At 41.3% G+C, this 18,468-nt stretch overlaps 1 protein-coding gene across 1 annotated transcript in view; it reads left to right on the top strand.

Annotated features, from left to right (window-relative positions):
• The window catches only part of C2CD5 (C2 calcium dependent domain containing 5), a 419,591-nt gene that overhangs the window by 258,915 nt on the left and 142,208 nt on the right, over positions 1-18,468 (top strand). The window contains exons 15-17 of the mRNA XM_030214402.1: positions 2,271-2,457; positions 11,474-11,635; positions 12,127-12,267. Of these exons, the coding sequence (XP_030070262.1) occupies positions 2,271-2,457; positions 11,474-11,635; positions 12,127-12,267 (490 nt within the window). The remainder of the gene's footprint in view (positions 1-2,270; positions 2,458-11,473; positions 11,636-12,126; positions 12,268-18,468) is intronic.

Genomic DNA, 18,468 nt, shown 5'->3' with positions numbered 1-18,468 from the left:
CCTTTCTTGCACTGGTACTGCGACTTCACAGATATGATTGTGCCTGTCAAAGGAAAAAAGGTTTTTACTCGTCTGTGTTGGTGCTTTTTCTAAATGGGTTAAAGCAATTCCCAGTACCCGAGAGACAGGCCAGGTGATGACCCAGGTATTGTGCAATGAAATTATACCCAGATTTGGCATCCCTTGCAAAATCACCACTAATAACGGCACCCATTTTGTCAATGAGTTGATCCAAACTTTGACTGCCAAACTGCAGATTACTCACTGAATGTTGAGCATTTACAAACCCACTAGCAATGGCCTTGTAGAGAGATACAGTGGTCTGTTAAAAACTAAACTCAGACAACTCATGGCTAATGGCATTGGAACTTGTCTGGATGTCCTGGTACTGGCACTACTCACTTTGCTTGCCATGCCCTCTGCAGCTTTGAAATTAACCCCATTCCAATTATGCACGGGGCAAAAAATGCGCCTTATTCCTGGAAATCCCAACCGCCTCCTACCTGACAAGTACTCGGTGTATTGGGATCAGCTACAATCTGTAATTTACTTGTAAATGCTTTTAAGAGTAGGCATGTACAGGGGAATATTCTTGCAAAGCGCAGGCAGCATCACAATTTACGTACATAAGTTCTAACTTTTAGGCTTTTTCATGATAGACATAAATGTTTACGGTTTCAGTCTAGCTCATGGGTTTTCAACCCAGTCCTCAGGACACAACAAGCCAGTCTTGTTTTCAAAATATCCACAATGAATATGCATAAAATAAATTTGCATGCACTTCTTTAGTTGTTTGTAAATCTATCTCATGCATATTCATAGTGGCTATCCTGAAAATCTGACTTGCTAGGTGCCATCCCAAGGATTGGGCTGAAAATCCCTGGTCTAGCTTCTGTTTTTACAGAATTTTGTGCTAGTATGTTAAAAAAGACATATAGTACTCCTGCCTGAATTCTGCACAATTGAGCAGCACAGAATTTCCTAGTCGTGCAGAATTTACTTTTTCCTGCATAGTCTTTACCGCGGCCCCCATTCCCGCAGTACAGTACCATGGGCGTGAGGACCACTGAAAAGGGATGCTGGCCATCCCGCCCCCCCCCCCCCCCAAGCCTCGGTGGGCCCTCCATGAGCCTACTTTAACATTCCCTGGTGATCTAGTGGCCTCTTTGGGGGCAGGAAAGAACCCTACTCTTTCCTGCCCACTGCTGCAGCTCTTGACGATGCCACCGCTTCTTCAAAATGGCTGTCGAAACTTCAAGCAACAATCTCATGAGGCTGTTGAAGGATGTCTCAGTGGCCATTTTGAAGAAGCGAACACCGGCCAAAGCAGTGGCAGTGGGGTTCTTTCCTGCCCTAAGAGGTACTCCTGAAATGCACCTCTGCAGCTCCTCCTCTGCTGGACTGGTGAGTGCAGGGGTTGGGGGGGGGCTGGAAAAAGATGAATGGTATCTGTTCAGGGAGAGAGGTGGGGGGCTGTAAGGTGGATGAGGTGTGAATGTAGGGGGGGGGAGCTGTAAGGTGGATGAAGTGTGGGAGGGAGGGCTGGAAAATATAAATATGGATGGTATCTGTACAGGGGAAGGGGGGCTGTAAGATGGATGAAGTGTGGGTGCAGGAAGAGGGGTCTGGGAACAAAGGTGGATGGTTGTGGGTGCAAAAATATAGTTTAAAGAAACTTGCAGAATTTGCACATTTTTGTGTAGAATTTTGAATTTTTTGATAGAGAATACCTGCAGGAGTAATATAGACCAAAAATAGGTGCCTATGTGGCCTTCACACATAGACAACTTGTTATAAATCTACCATCCATAAGAGCAAATAGTTCTCTTATGGAGGGTTCCCATTAAGGAAAGGAAAAGGATATTGGTTTTGGCTCATGCCTTTTTTCAGTTGTAGCTCAAGGCAAATTAGATTCAGGTATAATAGGTATTTTTCTGTCCTCAAAGAGCATACTATCTGAGTATGTATCTGAGGCAGTGGAGGCTTAAGTATCAGGTTAGTGTCTTGCTCAAGATAACATGGAGCCACAGTAGTATTTGAACATGGTATCCCTTGTTGCCAGCCTGCTGCTCTAAAATTAGACTGCTGCTCCACTCCATATGCTAACACTGACTCTAGTGTACAAATTTGTCTTGGTTCATTTTAGTTCAGTTTATTTCATTGGCCTGCAAGGCTGAATTATAGTCAATATTTCAAGTAAAAAACAAATGACATCTAGCATACTCTCTCTCATACCACTTTGAATTCCATGTAAATCATCTGTTGAACAGGTTATGTCGCTTGAAAAAGAAAGCACAAGCAGAAGCAAACGCCACAGCTATCAGCAACCTGCTGCCGTTTATGGAGTATGAGCTACATACCCAGCTAATGAATAAATTGAAACTGAAAGGCATGAATGCCCTGTTTGGACTGAGGATTCAGATCACAGTTGGTGAAAACATGTTGATGGGATTAGCAGTAAGTTACTAATGGATTTTCTAAAGTTTATTTTTTGTTCATTACTACCACTATCACATGTATGTAGTTTGGGGAGAAATTGCCAAGTTAAGCCTTTTTCAGATGTCCCATGCTTTGGTAATTGTTTGTCTGTGAAGAACAAAACCAAAACGTCAATCCATTGTGTTAGTATAAAAGTAAATCCCAAAATGAAAATTGGAAATGTATGTCTGCAAATTTGGTTATTCATAATCCCACTCATAGTAGCTCAGTAACATAAAATTACCTAAGTTCAATGACAATACTCTAGTTTGAGAGAAATTATGAAGGCAAATTTTCATCTGTCTCTAATCACCAGGGATACATCACCCTGGGAAAAGGAAATAAACAATTTTCATCAGCCATTACCCACAATATATAAACAAGTTGAAAAGTGTATGATCTAAGTATTTGATGAAGACACATTTGTCTGACTGAGTAAGTGGGTGGGCTGTGTGAATCTGACAGTGGCTGAAGGTGTAGTGGGATTGTTTGGGTATGTATGAGTGTGTGTTTGGGAGTAGAGAGTGTGGGGTATTGGGGATTCATAAGCAATAGAATGGATGAGCCACCAGGGCTGTGGCCCCTACCAATATTTTCCCTACACATCATCAGCAACTAAAGTTGGTTTGTTTTTTTTTGCTTTTCCAACCAAAATGATATTCTGCCACACTGCACATCTGTGAGTATGAGGAGGTTTTGTTTTGAACAAACAGAGGTATAGGCATGACTGAATGCAAGAAATTTTTTTTTTTTTTTTTTTTTTTTGCGGGGTGAGAGTGTGAAGAGGGGGTCAAGTTCTTATGCCTAGCTATATAACACTGAAGTAAGGTAAAAATGCTTGGGGGGAGGAGGCACATCACATTGTAAATTGCTTGCGATGTATGTGATAGAACATAAGAACAATAAGCATAGCCAGACACTCAGTATTTTATAAACTGAGTGGAGGAGTAGCCTAGTGGTTAGTGCAACAGGCTTTGATCCTGGTGAACTGGGTTCAATTCCCACTGCAGCTCCTTGTGACTCTGGGCAAGTCCCTTAACCCTCCATCTCCCCAGGTACAAAATAAGTACCTGAATATAATATGCAAACCACTTTGACTGTAACCACAGAAAAGCGGTATATGAAGTCCAGTTCCCCTATCATATCTCCCCTCATCCGTCTCTTCTCCAGTCTGAAGAGCCCTAACCACTTTAACCTTTCCTTATAGGGAAGTTGTTCTATCACCATTATCGTTTTCGTCACCCTTGTCTAATTCCGCTATATAATTGTACACAGTATTCGCGGTGAGGTTGCACTATTGAGCGATACAATGGCTTTATAACATTCTCATTTTTGTTTTCTATTCCTTTCCTAATAATAATAATAATTCCTAACATTCTATTTGCTTTCTCAGCCGCTGCTGCTGCATACTGAGCGCAGGGGGTTTCATAAATAAGGAGGCATCCTTTAAGGTCCCTCTCCTGGACCTCAGACACAACCTCCTCTTCTTACGGAGATATGAGTGGTGGTGGTGGGGGGGGGGGGGGAGCGGGGAGAAAAGAAGAACATATGCGTAAGTAATCTGCCACCTTTTTATTCCAGTCTCAAATGCAACAGATATCTCACTCTTATCCCAGACAGCAGAGTGCCCAGAAGCCATAACCCTCTCTCCAGCCAAAACCCAGGACAAGATTTTGACAGAGTCTAGGATAACATTGCCATTGTTTCAGTATTCCTGTCAGGCAACCTTATCAGTAGGAGGAACAGTGAGGTTTTAATTTTCATATATCTATAATTATAATTTGCAAACAGTTGATCCTTTATAACATCTAACCATTAAGTTCTAAAAAATCATCTTTCTTGGATACAGATGTCATCTCTTTGATGTCCGAATGTCCCACAAAAAGTATCTTGATCAAGGTTGTCACACCAGGAGATGTCAAAGATCTCTCTTCCCTCTTAGGTCAATGCAGTCAAGCCTGTTCTACCAGAGAAAAGAGGCAGGGATTTTATTTCCAAGTATTTCTTGGTCACAAAAAAAATGGAAGAAATCCATCCATCCTAGACCTAAGGATCATTAACAAGTTTCTGTAGTGAGAAAATAATAAGAGAATGGCATTGGATCTATAGGAGAGAATTTTCCTTTTAACTCCGTAACTAATTTTTGCACTCTCTCTAAAGATAGTGTCAAATTCCTCCATAACTTCCATTGGAATTTCCTCATTAGCAATATCCCTTCCTGTGTCGAATCTACATTACCAATGCCTTTCTCACATCCAATTTAATCTTTTCTAAAATTTTTCCATGTTGTACACAACTTTCTTAGTAGCCAAAATATTATCCTTATCCTTTCTATTAAATCTTTAGCAATACCAAACATTTCTTTTGGTTGATTTGCAGATGTAGCAATAGAATCAATTCTAAATACTTGTCAGCTTCTCTTCTGTACCTGTTTCTGCTCTCTAAATCCCTAAATTTGAAAACAAAAGATAGGCGTTTTTCTTTTTTTGAAAATGACCTTCTTTCCTATTCAGATTTTGGACGTTTTTTACAAAACGTCCAAAGTCGGACTTAGACATCATATCGAAAATGCCCCTTTATTTAACTTTATAAGTTTAAGTTCTTTGAAAATATACCTCCATATCTTTTGTATACCCTTAATTCATCGTTAAACCTCCTAGGTAAAGTATTCCATTCCTCAACCATTAAACTGACATAAGAATCTGTGCCTAAAGATCATCATTGCATCTTCCCAATACATAGAGTCAACTTTGGCTCTGCAGAATTTTTGAAATCCCAGATCCCTATCTTCCTCCTATAACTTTTTACGCATTATGTTAAAATTTCATGAAATAATGATCAGACCATGGTAAACTAGTAACTTGCTCTATTTTAAAATATTGCTTCAAAATAAACAATACTGAAACAAAAATTAAATCTAAAATATTACCCTTATTAGGAGTACTATCTGTAACTACTTGAATAGAATCATCTGTACATAGATTGATCATTAAACTGGATTTCCTTTTGTCTAAGTTGTTATCTGCATGAACATTAAAATCACCCAATAAAATTAAATTCTTTTGTTTCACTTTCAAAATCATCAAAGCCTCTTATCAACTCCTTCCATATTTCTTTAGATAATTAAAAGGCAGCAGTGCTAGGTAAGATTCCTGGGTACATTAAGTTTTGAATTCTTTTTTTTACTGCTTCCTCTTTTCAAACATTCATTCAATATACTACTATTTTACCCCATATCTACTTATTCTGTATTATCTGACGTTTCGATTATCCAACAGCCTATCAGTCCTGTTTATATCAGATAATCAAGACTCTACTGTACTCCCAAATTCCTCCTTTGCAAATTGTTTTCACTACAGGTACAGCCAAACTGAACTAGGGCACCCATGTAAATGGCCTTACTACTACTACTACTATTTAGCATTTCTATAGCGCTACAAAGCATACGCAGCGCTGCACAAACATAGAAGAAAGACAGTCCCTGCTCAAAGAGCTTACAATCTAATAGACAAAAAATAAATAAAGTAAGCAAATGAAATCAATTAATGTTGTCTCCCCAGGAGAAATTTCAGCCAATAAATTTAGAAGTTAAGGGCAAAATGGAACTCTGTGAAGGCTTTCAGAGCTTGGTGGTGAACAAAATAATTCTAGTCCACGCTACAATAAATCTGCCATGCATTTCATCAATAAAGAGGGAGGAACATAATTCTATTTCCTGTGTTGAGAAACTGTCAGAATGTGGAAGTGGGCTATCTGTGATGGGATGACACTCAAAGCAAGAAAGGATGATGGTTTGGTGGATAAACTGAGTAACGTACTCAAGTAAAAAAAAAAATGATCTCTGGACTCAGGAGTGGCTCAGATGGTCTTTCACAAATGGGGCATACCCATGACAGATCTCTTCACCTCTCCACAGAACAGAAAAATATCTCAGTTCTGCTCTAGCGTAGGAACAGGCAACAGACTAGCCTTGGACAGGTTTAGATGGGAAAGGAAGGGGTTTTCTGTACTTGTGTGCTCAGATTTGCCTAATAGAGAAGACTCTTCAAACTTGGAAGAAATCAAGGCACCATAATTCTCATTGATTGTATTGGCCAAGACAATCATGCAGGCTCAGGGAACATCAAGTTTTTTCCCTTACAGCTTAGGTGATGAATAGGTAACTTCAGCTACTCTGAGTAGTAGATTAAAGATACAAAATACTACTATAAATTGGATTACTATGTAATCCGCACCTTTGGTCAGTTAAATTTAAGGTACTTCTACATTTGCAACTCGTTTAATCCTCCTAGAAAATGTTTTTGCATGGTTACAGCTTAGACAGTGCATTACAAACTTCAAACTAGATATAAATACTATGTCACAGAATTAGGAAGTAGAAGATATCTGCATCATTTTAGGTGTCTCCAGTAAGGTGGTAGCCTTTACCAGCTATTAAGGGGAAAGGCAAGTAAAGTCTATATAGGAATGATGAAAGTTTGAGAGGCAGATTTAAAGAATAAATTATCTGCTCAAAGTTGAAAAAAATATTGGAATAAAACTACTCGAATATTTCTATTGGCCTGGTCATGCAATCATTATATTTTATAGTATATAGGGTGCTTTGGACCCCCTTTGAAGTTTGCAAAACTTAAGGGAGACAATAATAGCTAGTGTTGGTCTTATAAATCCCCAAAGAATCATCGTTCCATATTTTAATGGCCCAGTACATCTAAGTTGAGTATCCATCTGGGAATGTATAAGTAAAATTCTGAATATAAAGGATTCACTAACCTATAACATTGCTAAATGAAAATTGTTAAATGACCAACATTAGATATCTTGCTGTCAATAGCACTTAAAGTTATTATAAATAGTTGGAACAATAACTTGCAACTAGCATTTAATATGTAGTGGAATACTGTGAGGCTCATTTTTGAAAGAGAACTACATTTAAAAAGTGGTATACTCCAGCAGATGGACGTTTTTCTCATCAAAACGGCCAAATCAGTATTTTCTAAACCCATTTTCCAGATGTTTTTTTATGCTGTTTGCCTGCAGTGCATCCAGATCTCAAGGGGGCATATTAAGGGCAGGATTTGGACGTTCCTAAGACTAGTACATTTTTCAGCCGTAATGGAACAAAACTTAAATGTCCAGGACTGAAACTGCCTTTTTGTGCTAGACCTGTATTATTAACCACTAAGCCGCAAAAAAGTGCCCTAAATGACGAGATGACCACTGGAGGAATAAAGGAATGACCCCCCCCCCCCCAAAGATGTGAAAGAAACAGTACATACTAGCCTCTATGACAGCCTCAGATGTTGTAGCCAGTCCTGTTAAAGCAGCAAGCAGGACCCTGGCGCAACCTAGTAGTCAGTACGGTGCACTGTGGAGAAGGGGACCCAGGCCAATAATCCACTCTAATTGCTACACTTGTGGTGGAAAGCAAGTCCCCTAAAACCCACCAAAACCCTACCGTACCCACATATAGGTGACAACTGCAGCCATAAGGGCTATTGTAGTGGTCTACAGTTGGGTACGGTAGGTTTTTGGTGGGTTGTGGAGGTCTCACTATACAATATAAGGGAGCAACGGTGAGATGTGTACCTGGGAGCTTTTATGTGACGTCCATTGCAGTGCCCCCTAGGGTGCCCCATTGCTCTGCTGTGTCTGTGTGGCCAGTCTGCTAAGAATGTTGGCTCCTCCTACAGCCTAGTGGGTTGATTTTGTGCATTTTTCATTTGGATGTTTTTTTTTTCCTGAAAAATGGTCCAAAGAGAAAAATCTGACGGCCATTTTCGAAAAAAAGACATCTTGCTGTTTTAAACTCACTATATTTGCTATTCAGATTCAGGACGTTTTGAGCAAAACATCCAAAGTCATGCTTAGACATCATATCGAAAATACCCGTGTGTGTTCTGTTTAAATATGTTAGCCATTGTTGAAAAAAGGGGATGGTTACTTAAGTGCCAAAAATGGTGGAGAGCCATACAAGAAACCAATAAAAAACTTGAACATAAAAAACCATAAGTGGATTATAAGGAATTGCAGAAGGAGTGGGCATCTGAGTGGCAAATAAAATTTAAATTGATGCACATATGGAAAATTATTCCGTCAGTTCACAATGCTGGGTTCAATGGAAGGGGTCATTAGCTTACTGTGTGGCAGCGATCATAAAGCAAATAAACTTATTAGGTATTACCATGCCTTGTAAAACTCTTTCTCCCTTATTCAGTAACGGTGCCAGGCGTCAGTTGTAACAGGGTGCCAGGTGTCATTTGTGTGTGTGTTATAGAATACCAACATATATGTGCATATATTGTACACGTGCAGAAGTGCGAGCTCTGCACACAGTGGTATTCTATAACATAATGCACACCACTACCTTAGCACATAATGGGCTAGAAAACCCAGATCTTTGTTGAGTCCTGTCTGGTGGATGTCAAAATATTTAATCATTTTGACTTCAAAGGTCTTACGTTCCTGGATTGTCTTAAAGTTTCGTTTCATTATTCTCACCTAGATATCATATGAAAAATGCCAGTGACAACCAGGATGCCACCTCTGTGGGACAGCACTTTACAAAACCAGAGCACTGCATCAATAATTTTACAGTGATGGGCCTGACAGTGCCCAAAGACTTCCCACAATCTGTACATTTTGAATAATTTCATCCCGGTGTCCTTTGGTATGCTTAGATCTTTGCTTCAACTTTACAATGTACAACAGAACAAGGAGAGGCCATTCAGCCCATCCTGCCCTAGCTGAAGTTAATATGGTCTCAGGGATCCCACCCCCCTTTTTTCCTAATTTAAATTGGGAGAATGGGGGTTGGAGGATATGAGGGATTGGAAAGAGCAATCAAGTTATGAAGATGGGTCCAAGGGATGGAAGGTGGAGACAATGTTAGATCCCACAACCCTATACCAGTCCTGGATTGGAGGGCGAAAAGAAAGAGTGCCTGCAGGGCAGAGAGAAGGGACTGAGCTGGGCTGAGCCTTCATGCTTCATTACTGCTAGCTCCCCAATGCAGATGAGTTATCTGCTATGGCACAGCTTGGGAAAATGCTGACAAATTTCAGGGCCTAATCAATAGACCCATATGATGCTGACTCATGATGGGCAGTGGATGAGGCATCAGCTGGTGTGAGTCGAGTAGCAGTGGAGTTCAGGGTAACAGCAATAGCACTAGAGTGGAGGAGGTGTACCTGGGTGCATTCAGGCAAAATAGGTTCTGTGGTAATGCAGTGCTGATGAGAACACAGACAGCAGGAAGATGAAAGGAAAGGAGGAGGAGTGGTCTGATGCCTGGCAGAGAAGGACAAATAAAAATGGAGGAAACAAGTGTTTCAAGTGAAGGTGAAGAGCTGTCCCAGCCATCACACCCAGGAGGAGAACTAAAGGCCAATCATGGCAGATCTCCCATGGCATTAGAGGAGGTTCTGGCATACAGAGAGGGATGTGGGGTGTGGGCCATTCATGTCAGTGAAGATAGGGGATATGCTGGGACACATCTACATCGGTGGGAAACCTGGCAGGCATTGACTCTGCAGGAGCAGGACGTAGCTCCCCAGAAGTAAGTCTTATGTAGAAAGTCCTACAGGATTTCATTGGCAGCTGTCAGGGCCCCATTGTCTAGTGAAAAGCACAGCTAGCCCTTCATATGTGCAATTGGAGCCTGTGTAGCTGGCCACTCAGCATGACACACTTCTCAGGCATGAGCAGTGGCCAATGAACTACTAAAAGCTATACAGACTGCGTTGGGGTGCCAGCTCAGAACTGGCACCCACATGAGCAGGGACAGATGGAATTCCCAGGGACTCTTTGACCCCCATAGTGGAGGTGTTCCCCCAGTCTCTGGTTGGCAAGGTGGGATAGGAATGTTCTGTATACTTTCAGTTGTTACTAGATCACAAACCCAGAGATGATGAGCTCAGACCTTTGCATCAGGAGGCCAGGAAAGCAGTGAGTCAGGCTAATGGTTAAGGAACAGACAGGTGGGGATTACTCAGTGAGAGATGGCAAATTAACCATGCACGGAGGCAACCAGCTCAGTGGAGGCAAGCAGAGAGCATGCTAAGGAGTCTGAGGTCTGGATGAGCAACTGTGGCTGGAGGAGGTCAGGGTATGTTAGTGGGTCCAAGTGAGATAAGGGAACTGGGAGAGGTAAGAGGAGAACCACAAGTTGAGGCCCTGATGGAAAAGGAAAGGGAGGAAAAAAGGGGAAATGCGGATCATTGCTCTTTGGACCAAGCAAGAAGGATTCCTTCAATGTATCATCAATTAAGTGTCTTTTTTTGGGCAAGTAACTGCAGGTGGGTTGCCCTCCAGCAGAACTGTGAGAATAGTTCTATATACATTTATAAAAATAAATACATTGGCATTTTTAAGTTACTGGAAGACCATGGTGGAAGGGAAAGGCAAAAAGTGTGTGCTGGGGGAGGGGGAACCAATGAGGGGAGGTGCAAAAAATGCTAAAAATCACTTACTGGTCAGGGCTTTCTTGCAAGTAGCCAATGTAGTGGGGTCATTGTGATCCTACCCAATATATCTCTCTGCTAGCTTACCCTGACACGATTTTGGGGACCCATAAAGATTATGAAGGGATAGGCTTGGCCAAATTATAGTGATGATTTTTATACTAAATTGGTCGGGAACAGGTTTATAGCCTGGGGCATGCAGGATATTTCTGATTGACACAAATGCCACACATGTCTGCTGAAAATTCAGCAGGGTAGCATGCCACTTCTGGACTTCAAGTTTGGACATATATGCTCTGGACCCAGAGACAATCGCATTATAGGGAAGACCTCATTTTGGGCATTTAACTCAGCAGTGGGGATACCCACAAATGGGCAATTTCCAGATGGCGCTGTCCTAACGAGTTGAGGATTTTAAGGCTGGGATTTTGTTTGCTTGCTAAACTGAGCTATTTTATTATTTTAGATCAACACAAATATGGAAATTACCTTGTTTGAAAGACTGATAGATGACATTTGTATTGTTGTTGTAGTCTGCCACCGGAGTATATTTGACAGCTCTTCCAAGTCCTGGTGGTATTCAGATTTCTGGGAAGACTCCAAGTGAGGGTTATGAACAACATATTTCACATATGCAGAAAAAGATCAATGATATGGTTGCTAGAAACAAGGAACTATATGAGATCAATCTTCCAGTAAGTATGATGATAAAGTTCTATACTGTAAATAATGCAAATTAACCCAGAAAATTTGTGTCCCAAAAAAGCAGATGTAAAACACACATTTTTTTTTCTGGCATAAGTTTTATAGCAGAACTGCTTCCATTTTATTGCAAAGTTCATATGTTGAAAAGTTTGTGCATAGTTTTTATCCATGTATGCAGCTATACAGTAATCTCTTTAGAGGCTAGTCTTGAAGTGCATACATATCACTTTCATGATGGAGTTGGTTGTCTATAACCTTCTGTTCATGCTGTGTCTGGGATAGATGGGGAGGGTAGGGGTGGAGGTTAAAAATGGGAATATTCAGGTAGTTAAGAATGAAGATTCATGGTCCTTATAGACCTAGTAGAAACAGCTTGTGATTGAAGTAGAAGCCTATTGAACAGGAGAAAATTGCAGAGACTAGAAAAAGATGGAACTGAAACACTTAAACTGTAATACTTTTCGTTTCATTCTGATTACAGGAAATACCAGAGGAATTTGTGGGATCACCCATTCCTGAGCCCAGGCAAAGGTCAAGGCTTTTCAGATCTCAGTCTGAAAGCTCTGATGAAGTTACAGAGCTGGATCTGTCACATGGGAAAAAAGATGCATTTGTCTTGGAGGTAGAATAGCTCTTACTTAAGTTAAGGCATGAATTCTCCGCTCTGGTCCTCAAAGACTGCAAACCCTGCCCCCCCCCCCCCCTGGTTTACAGGATCTTTACAGAGAATATTCATTAACTGAGTTGCTTATACTGTGCCAAAAAACCTGGTTAATTTGCAAATTTTTATTATTCTGAAAGCAAGACCTGTTTGCAGCCAGTGAAATTCTCTGTTCCTTTATTAAGGAGACTTTGATAGACAGATAATTGGTTATTCCAGTTTAATCTATCCAATTAGTCCATCTACTTGTACAGTCTTATTGTTCTTCTACAGATCTGACCAAATTTCTGAACATGTTACTTCCTTCCATTCCCTTCCACTAAAGTTTGTGTTTATCCTAAGCATGTTTGTCTTCAGTTACTCTTGACTGACACCATATCTACTTGTAGATTAAGGTATAAGAAAAAATATTTTCTCAGAATTTGTGCTTTTGCTTTTTCCTCATTTATTGTCCCATTTTTCATGAACGTCTCATTCTTTCAAAATACCTTTATGTAGTACTTAATTGAAGCCTGCTATATATTTAGGGGGGTTGATGATCAGCACATGGCAATTAAAATAATTCATATTTTGCACCGATATTCAAATATCGACTGATGCTGAATATCCGGTTTCAGTGTACGTCAGCTGCACTATCCAGTTACCAGCGATATTGAGACCACTAATGAGATAAAGTTAATATAGCATTTTGCTATCTAGTTATCCATTTAGAGGTCTGAACTTTGCCACTAACCAGATAACCTCCATTTCTGCCCTCGAACTGCCAGAGCGCTTTCCAGATAATGCTGAGGTGGTCAGAGGACATATTCAGCACTGTCTGGTTAGTACCACCTAATTTCCCACTCATCTGCTATCCAGATAACTGCCAGAATATCAGCCCTTAGATGTTAAGTAAATCACAAATTTTTAACACTGCCATCAAAATAACAGGTAGCACTGAATATCTGGGTAGAGTGGGTTGCATTGCTGCTATCCAAATAGCAGCAATATCCAGACCACTATCTGGAATACCATCCAAATAAAGTTAGGACAACAAAATAGCTGTCCTGACTTTATTGGATAGTGTCCTCAATACCGCTTTGTCCTCACTCCACCCAGATGCTGCCCCATCCCTACCTGAATAGTGCCGTGGTGGTCTGTATGGATAGTGGTGCCGAATAGCCACAGATATCACCGGCTAAAGGAATTATCCACATAATTACTTTTGACTGTCAGGCTCTAAATCTCTAATCTCTCTATGTAAGTTTTGTAGGAGATATTTTAAAAAAATGAATATATTGTCCAAAAGGTACCCGGATAACCAAGAGAAAGTAAAGTCTGAATTGTGTTGAACCTCCTTCCTCAAAGATTAATGAATTCAAAGCAGGCAGAGCAGTTGTCAATACTACACCATGCCACCCTGAAATATAAAAATAAGTATGGTTTACTATTTATTAAGTAGAGGACCAAGAGGCAGCAGATCCTCTGTACTCTCACACCAAGATTTTTAACAAGGTAAACGCCCATAGACACCAATTTTACATCCCCTATCTAAGGACAGTGGTGTATCAAATCTCCATCATGAGACTCCAATCCCTAGAATTGTCTTTGAAGTCTAGCAGCAGGAGAAAAGTATTTTATCTCCTTCTGCTGGTTTGAATGTTGTGTCAGTACCAGCACTTAATATTCCTTTTTTTTTTCCCCACTTCATTCTAGATTGAACAGACCAATTCCCATTAAGAACTTTTTTCTGATTAAGAATTGGTCTGTTCATTAACAAGATTTTCTTAATTGCTCCAGTTTTTGGGTTCAGTACTGCTGCCTTAATGGAAGGGTTGGACTTCAGATGACTTTTTGGTTTCACTTTATTATACCCCGTGAGGATTTCATCCTTCAATATTGAAACACACGTAGCAAATAAAGACAGGCATGGAGAGGGTTTGTTAAAAAATGAAGGTTCTAGATTTAAAAAACAAAACTAACTTTGTCAAGATGGGAGGAATACCTCAAGGAGTTATCTGGACAGGAATGGCTGGGGGAAGTTGAAAAGCAGTGGGCAAAACGGAAAGGAGCTATTTTAAGGGCAATAAACCCTTTTGTAAGGAAAGTGAATTGAACTAAGAGGAAAAGAAGGCAACTTTGGTTCTCAGAAGTAGTAGTTGAAAAGGTAAGGGAGGAGGTTAGCCTTCCAGAAAGAGGAAGACAGGCAACAATATCTGGGAAAGCTAAGAGAAGCTGGTAAAGTAGTCAGGAAAGCAAAGATTCAAATCGGGGGACAAGATATTTTATAGATATATAGTGATAGGAGGAAGTGCAAAAGTGGTATTGTGGACAGGGGAGCAATAGAAATGCTTCTAACACAGTGAGGTTTCTGGAACCAAATGGATTGCAAGACTGAAGGCAGCTGTCAGGCTTCTTCCCTGGAAGCCCTGGGTTTGTGAGCCCTTGGACCACTACCATGGAGCGGCAGTGGCAGGCAAGGTCACCGTCAAACCAGAGACGAGGCAAGGCTGGACTGGAACCCCGGACTGGAGTTCTGCACTGGAATACATAGGACTGGAACGCACCGGACTAGAGCCCACTGGACTGGAACACACGGGACCGGAACCCGCTGGACTGGAACACACTGGACCTAGGCTTCACCTACGCTTAGCCACCATTCCCCGAGGGTTGAGCCCTCAGGTTCGGGCAGCCGGCAGGGCTTACAGGAAAACCGGAACTGGAACTAGCAAGCAGGAACAACAGGAATCAGGATACAGAAATGCCCCCAGTCACCTAGGCGAAAGCAAGGCAGACAGGCAGGGAATGTCCAGGTTCCGGCAATAGTCAGGGTCAGGCAGCCATCAGCAAGTATCTGGGTTCAGGCAGTAGTCGGGTCAGGCAGCAGGCAGCAAGTATTTGGGTTCAGGCAGAGAGTAGTCCGATTCAGGCAATGGTCAGGTCAAGTAGCAAGACTATGGCTGGAGCTCCAGTAGCAAGGAGTACTGGCAGCGGACAGGACTAGGGCTAAAGCTCCAGAAGCAAAGGAAAACACACACGGGATAACCAGAAAGCTAAACACAAGAAAACTAGTAAAGCTGTACACAAGCTAACAAGAAAGCTATGCCCAAGCTAACTAGTCACAAGCTAGAAACTCACCCTCAGCAAAACACAGGAGAACTAGTAAAGCTGTACACAAGCTAACAAGCAAAGCTATGTCCAAGCTAACTTGTCACACGCTAGGAACTCACACAACACAACACACAGGAGAACTAGTAAAGCTGTACACAAGCCAACAAGAAAAGCTATGCCCAAGCTACTAGTAACAAGCTAGAAACTCACACTGAACTGGACAAGGTAGGAGTGCACAGAGCACTCTAACATACCAGGGACCTTAGACGATGCCAAGGCAAAGGCTGCAGTCTCCAAGTGATTAATAAAGCCCTCAACACCTGAGGAGCAGCTGCAGCCATCAGTAAGCAACTACGGAGGCTGTCCAGGCACAAACAAGAGAGACAAGTCCGGCAGCCTGGAAGAACCGGACCAGACTGGGCTAAAGTCTGGAACGGGTAGGAACAGCAAGACAAACTATGGCAGCCACTGGCTCTGGCCACCAGCAGGTGAGAGGAGCACAAACCAAGGAGCAGGAAGAGCGCACACAGAACATAGAGAGACTTAGACCTAGGTGCAGCACAGAGGAGCAAACAGAGCCAGGCTAGAGACAGAGGTAGAGCTAACTCAGGCAGCACCCCCAGGTGCAGTTGAGTGGAGTAATTAGAGCCATGCTGGAAGCAGCCAGCACACAGAAGGAAAACTACTCCAGAAAGGATAGGCAGAAGCCAGCTTAGAAGCTGACCCCCCAGAAATAAGGTAAGTCTGAGGGTGGTCACGACCACAGATGTGACAGCAGCATGGTTTTACTAGACTGGGGGACCAAGCAGTTACATTTTAGCAAAGCCTTTGACACAGTTCCACATAGGTGGTTGATAAACTGAGTGCCCTAATTGACTGACAGGGTTAGAAACTGGCCAACAGGAAGGAGAGGTAGTAAATGGAGTTAATTTTAAGGAAAAGGATGTTACCAGTGGTGTGCCACAGAGTTTGGTCCTTAGGCCAGCTCATTTTTAACATCTTTGTGAGTGATACTGTTGAGGTGCTGCCTGGTAAATTTTGTCTCTTTGTGGATGATACTGTGACCTGGATAGCATGAGAGATATACTGAAGCTTGGAGAGTGGTCCAGAAGTTGGCAGCTAAGATTTAATGCTAAAATATGCAGGGTCATGTATTTGGACTGCAGAAAATTTCAGGTTTGTTTATTTTTTGATATACCGCTAAAGGGTATGCACCATCACAGTGGTTTACAATTTCAGTAAACGGGAGAGACATAGAAGGAAATGAATTACAATATGTATAGGAAAGTTAGGAAAAGAGACTAGCAAAGATGGAGAAAGAGAGGGATAGGGAAACATAGCAACTATAAAAATAATATAAAAGAGAAAAAATAATATTAAAGAAAGAGAGAGAATCCAACAGGCTTGATAATTCAACCACAGGTCTCAATACTACAAGGCCAAAATAAAATCACATACTTAGCAGGCATAGAATCAAATAGCCAGCTAATGTATTATCTTAAAAAGTAGGTTTTAAGAGCTGCTTTAAACTCCAAAAGGGAATGCAGTCACAGCAAGTCAGTGGGAAGGCTGTTCCAAAGGGTGGGGCTGGCAGTAGAAAATGTTTTCCTCTAGGTGGCTAAAGATACTGCTTCCAAAGTCTGTGTGACGGGAAGATGCTGATCCATGAAATGGAGCACAGAGTAGGGAAGTAAGGGAACAAATATTAAGACAAAATGTGAGGTTAACCAGAGATAAGTGTTTTGTGAATTAAAAGCAAAATTTTGTATCGAGTGCGGATATGTACAGGATGCCAGTGCTCTTGTCGCAGGAGGGAGGAAGCATGGTCATATTTTCGACTACCAGTAATCAATTTAACTGCTTTATTCTGTATTATTTGAAGAAGCCGTAGTTCTTTCTGCCATAAGCCAATAAATAAGTTCTTTCTGCCATAAGCTAATAAATAACGCATTACAGTAGTCGATGTGAGAGAGAACTAAAGCATGGGTCAGAGTACAAAGGGCATTAGTCTCCAAGAATGCATGACGAGACCTTATTTAACGGGGTCTATGGAAGCATTTAGAAATCACAGTAGAAATGTGGGCTGAAAAGGTGAGGCCGACATCAACAGTAACACCTAAAAAGACAATCGGATGTAGGATCAAGAGTATCAAGAAGATATAGTTGAGCTGTAGCTGTAGAATATGCCAGTGGATTAGTAGGGTTAAAAAGTGCTAAACTCTGTGTATCATCAACATAGATAAAAGATATGAAGCCAAAATCAGTGATGAGCCTTGCTAAAGGTGCCATAAAAATGTTAAACAGTAGTGGGGCCAATAGGGACCCCACAGTGTAATGCAAAGAACACAACAGGAGTGATTGCTCAAATAAGATTTAAACCAGTGCCATGCCGTACCAGTTACACTAATATGCCATAACCTCTGCAAGAGCAAGACATGATTGACAAGATCAAACGCAGAGGAAACTTTGTTGGATAATAATAGCATGGCGTGGTTTTGAGATAAAGCAGTCTGAACAGTAGTTACTAAAGAGATTAAAGCTGTACTATAAGAAGCTGGGAATCCTGTCTGATTAGAATGAAGAGCAGAGACAGTCCTTATCTGAAAGTTTGGTATCCTTTTGTCTAGGTCGCACTATAGCTTTTTTTCCATAATGATGGAAACTGACCTGAGGCAAAACTACAAGAAAGGATAACAGTAAGCAATGAATGAAGGCTAGATGGTGACTGAACAATGAGGCTAGAGATACAGGGGCCATGTGGTGCAGTAGCAGGCCTAGTAGACCGAATAGCTTTAGAAACTGAGGTCAAAGAGGAAGGGGATCAAAAGAAGAAAGAAGCTGCATTGACCTTCGTAAACCCAAATTATTTCTGAAATCTAGATCTGGGGACCACACAGAAGGTGGGAAGGCAGCAAGAGAAGGCATGAATAAATTAATCAAATTAACTTTCTGAGAGAAGTATGTAACCAAATCTGACTCTGTGAACGCACCTGAAAGAGGATGGGCAGGGCAATCCATTTAAGATCTCAGAATGTTATAAAGCACCTTCATATCAGGAGCTTGTAGAATACA

Source organism: Microcaecilia unicolor, chromosome 9, assembly GCF_901765095.1.
Source record: "Microcaecilia unicolor chromosome 9, aMicUni1.1, whole genome shotgun sequence".
Taxonomy (NCBI): Eukaryota; Metazoa; Chordata; class Amphibia; order Gymnophiona; family Siphonopidae; genus Microcaecilia; species Microcaecilia unicolor.
This window is presented reverse-complemented; position numbering and strand designations above follow the sequence as displayed.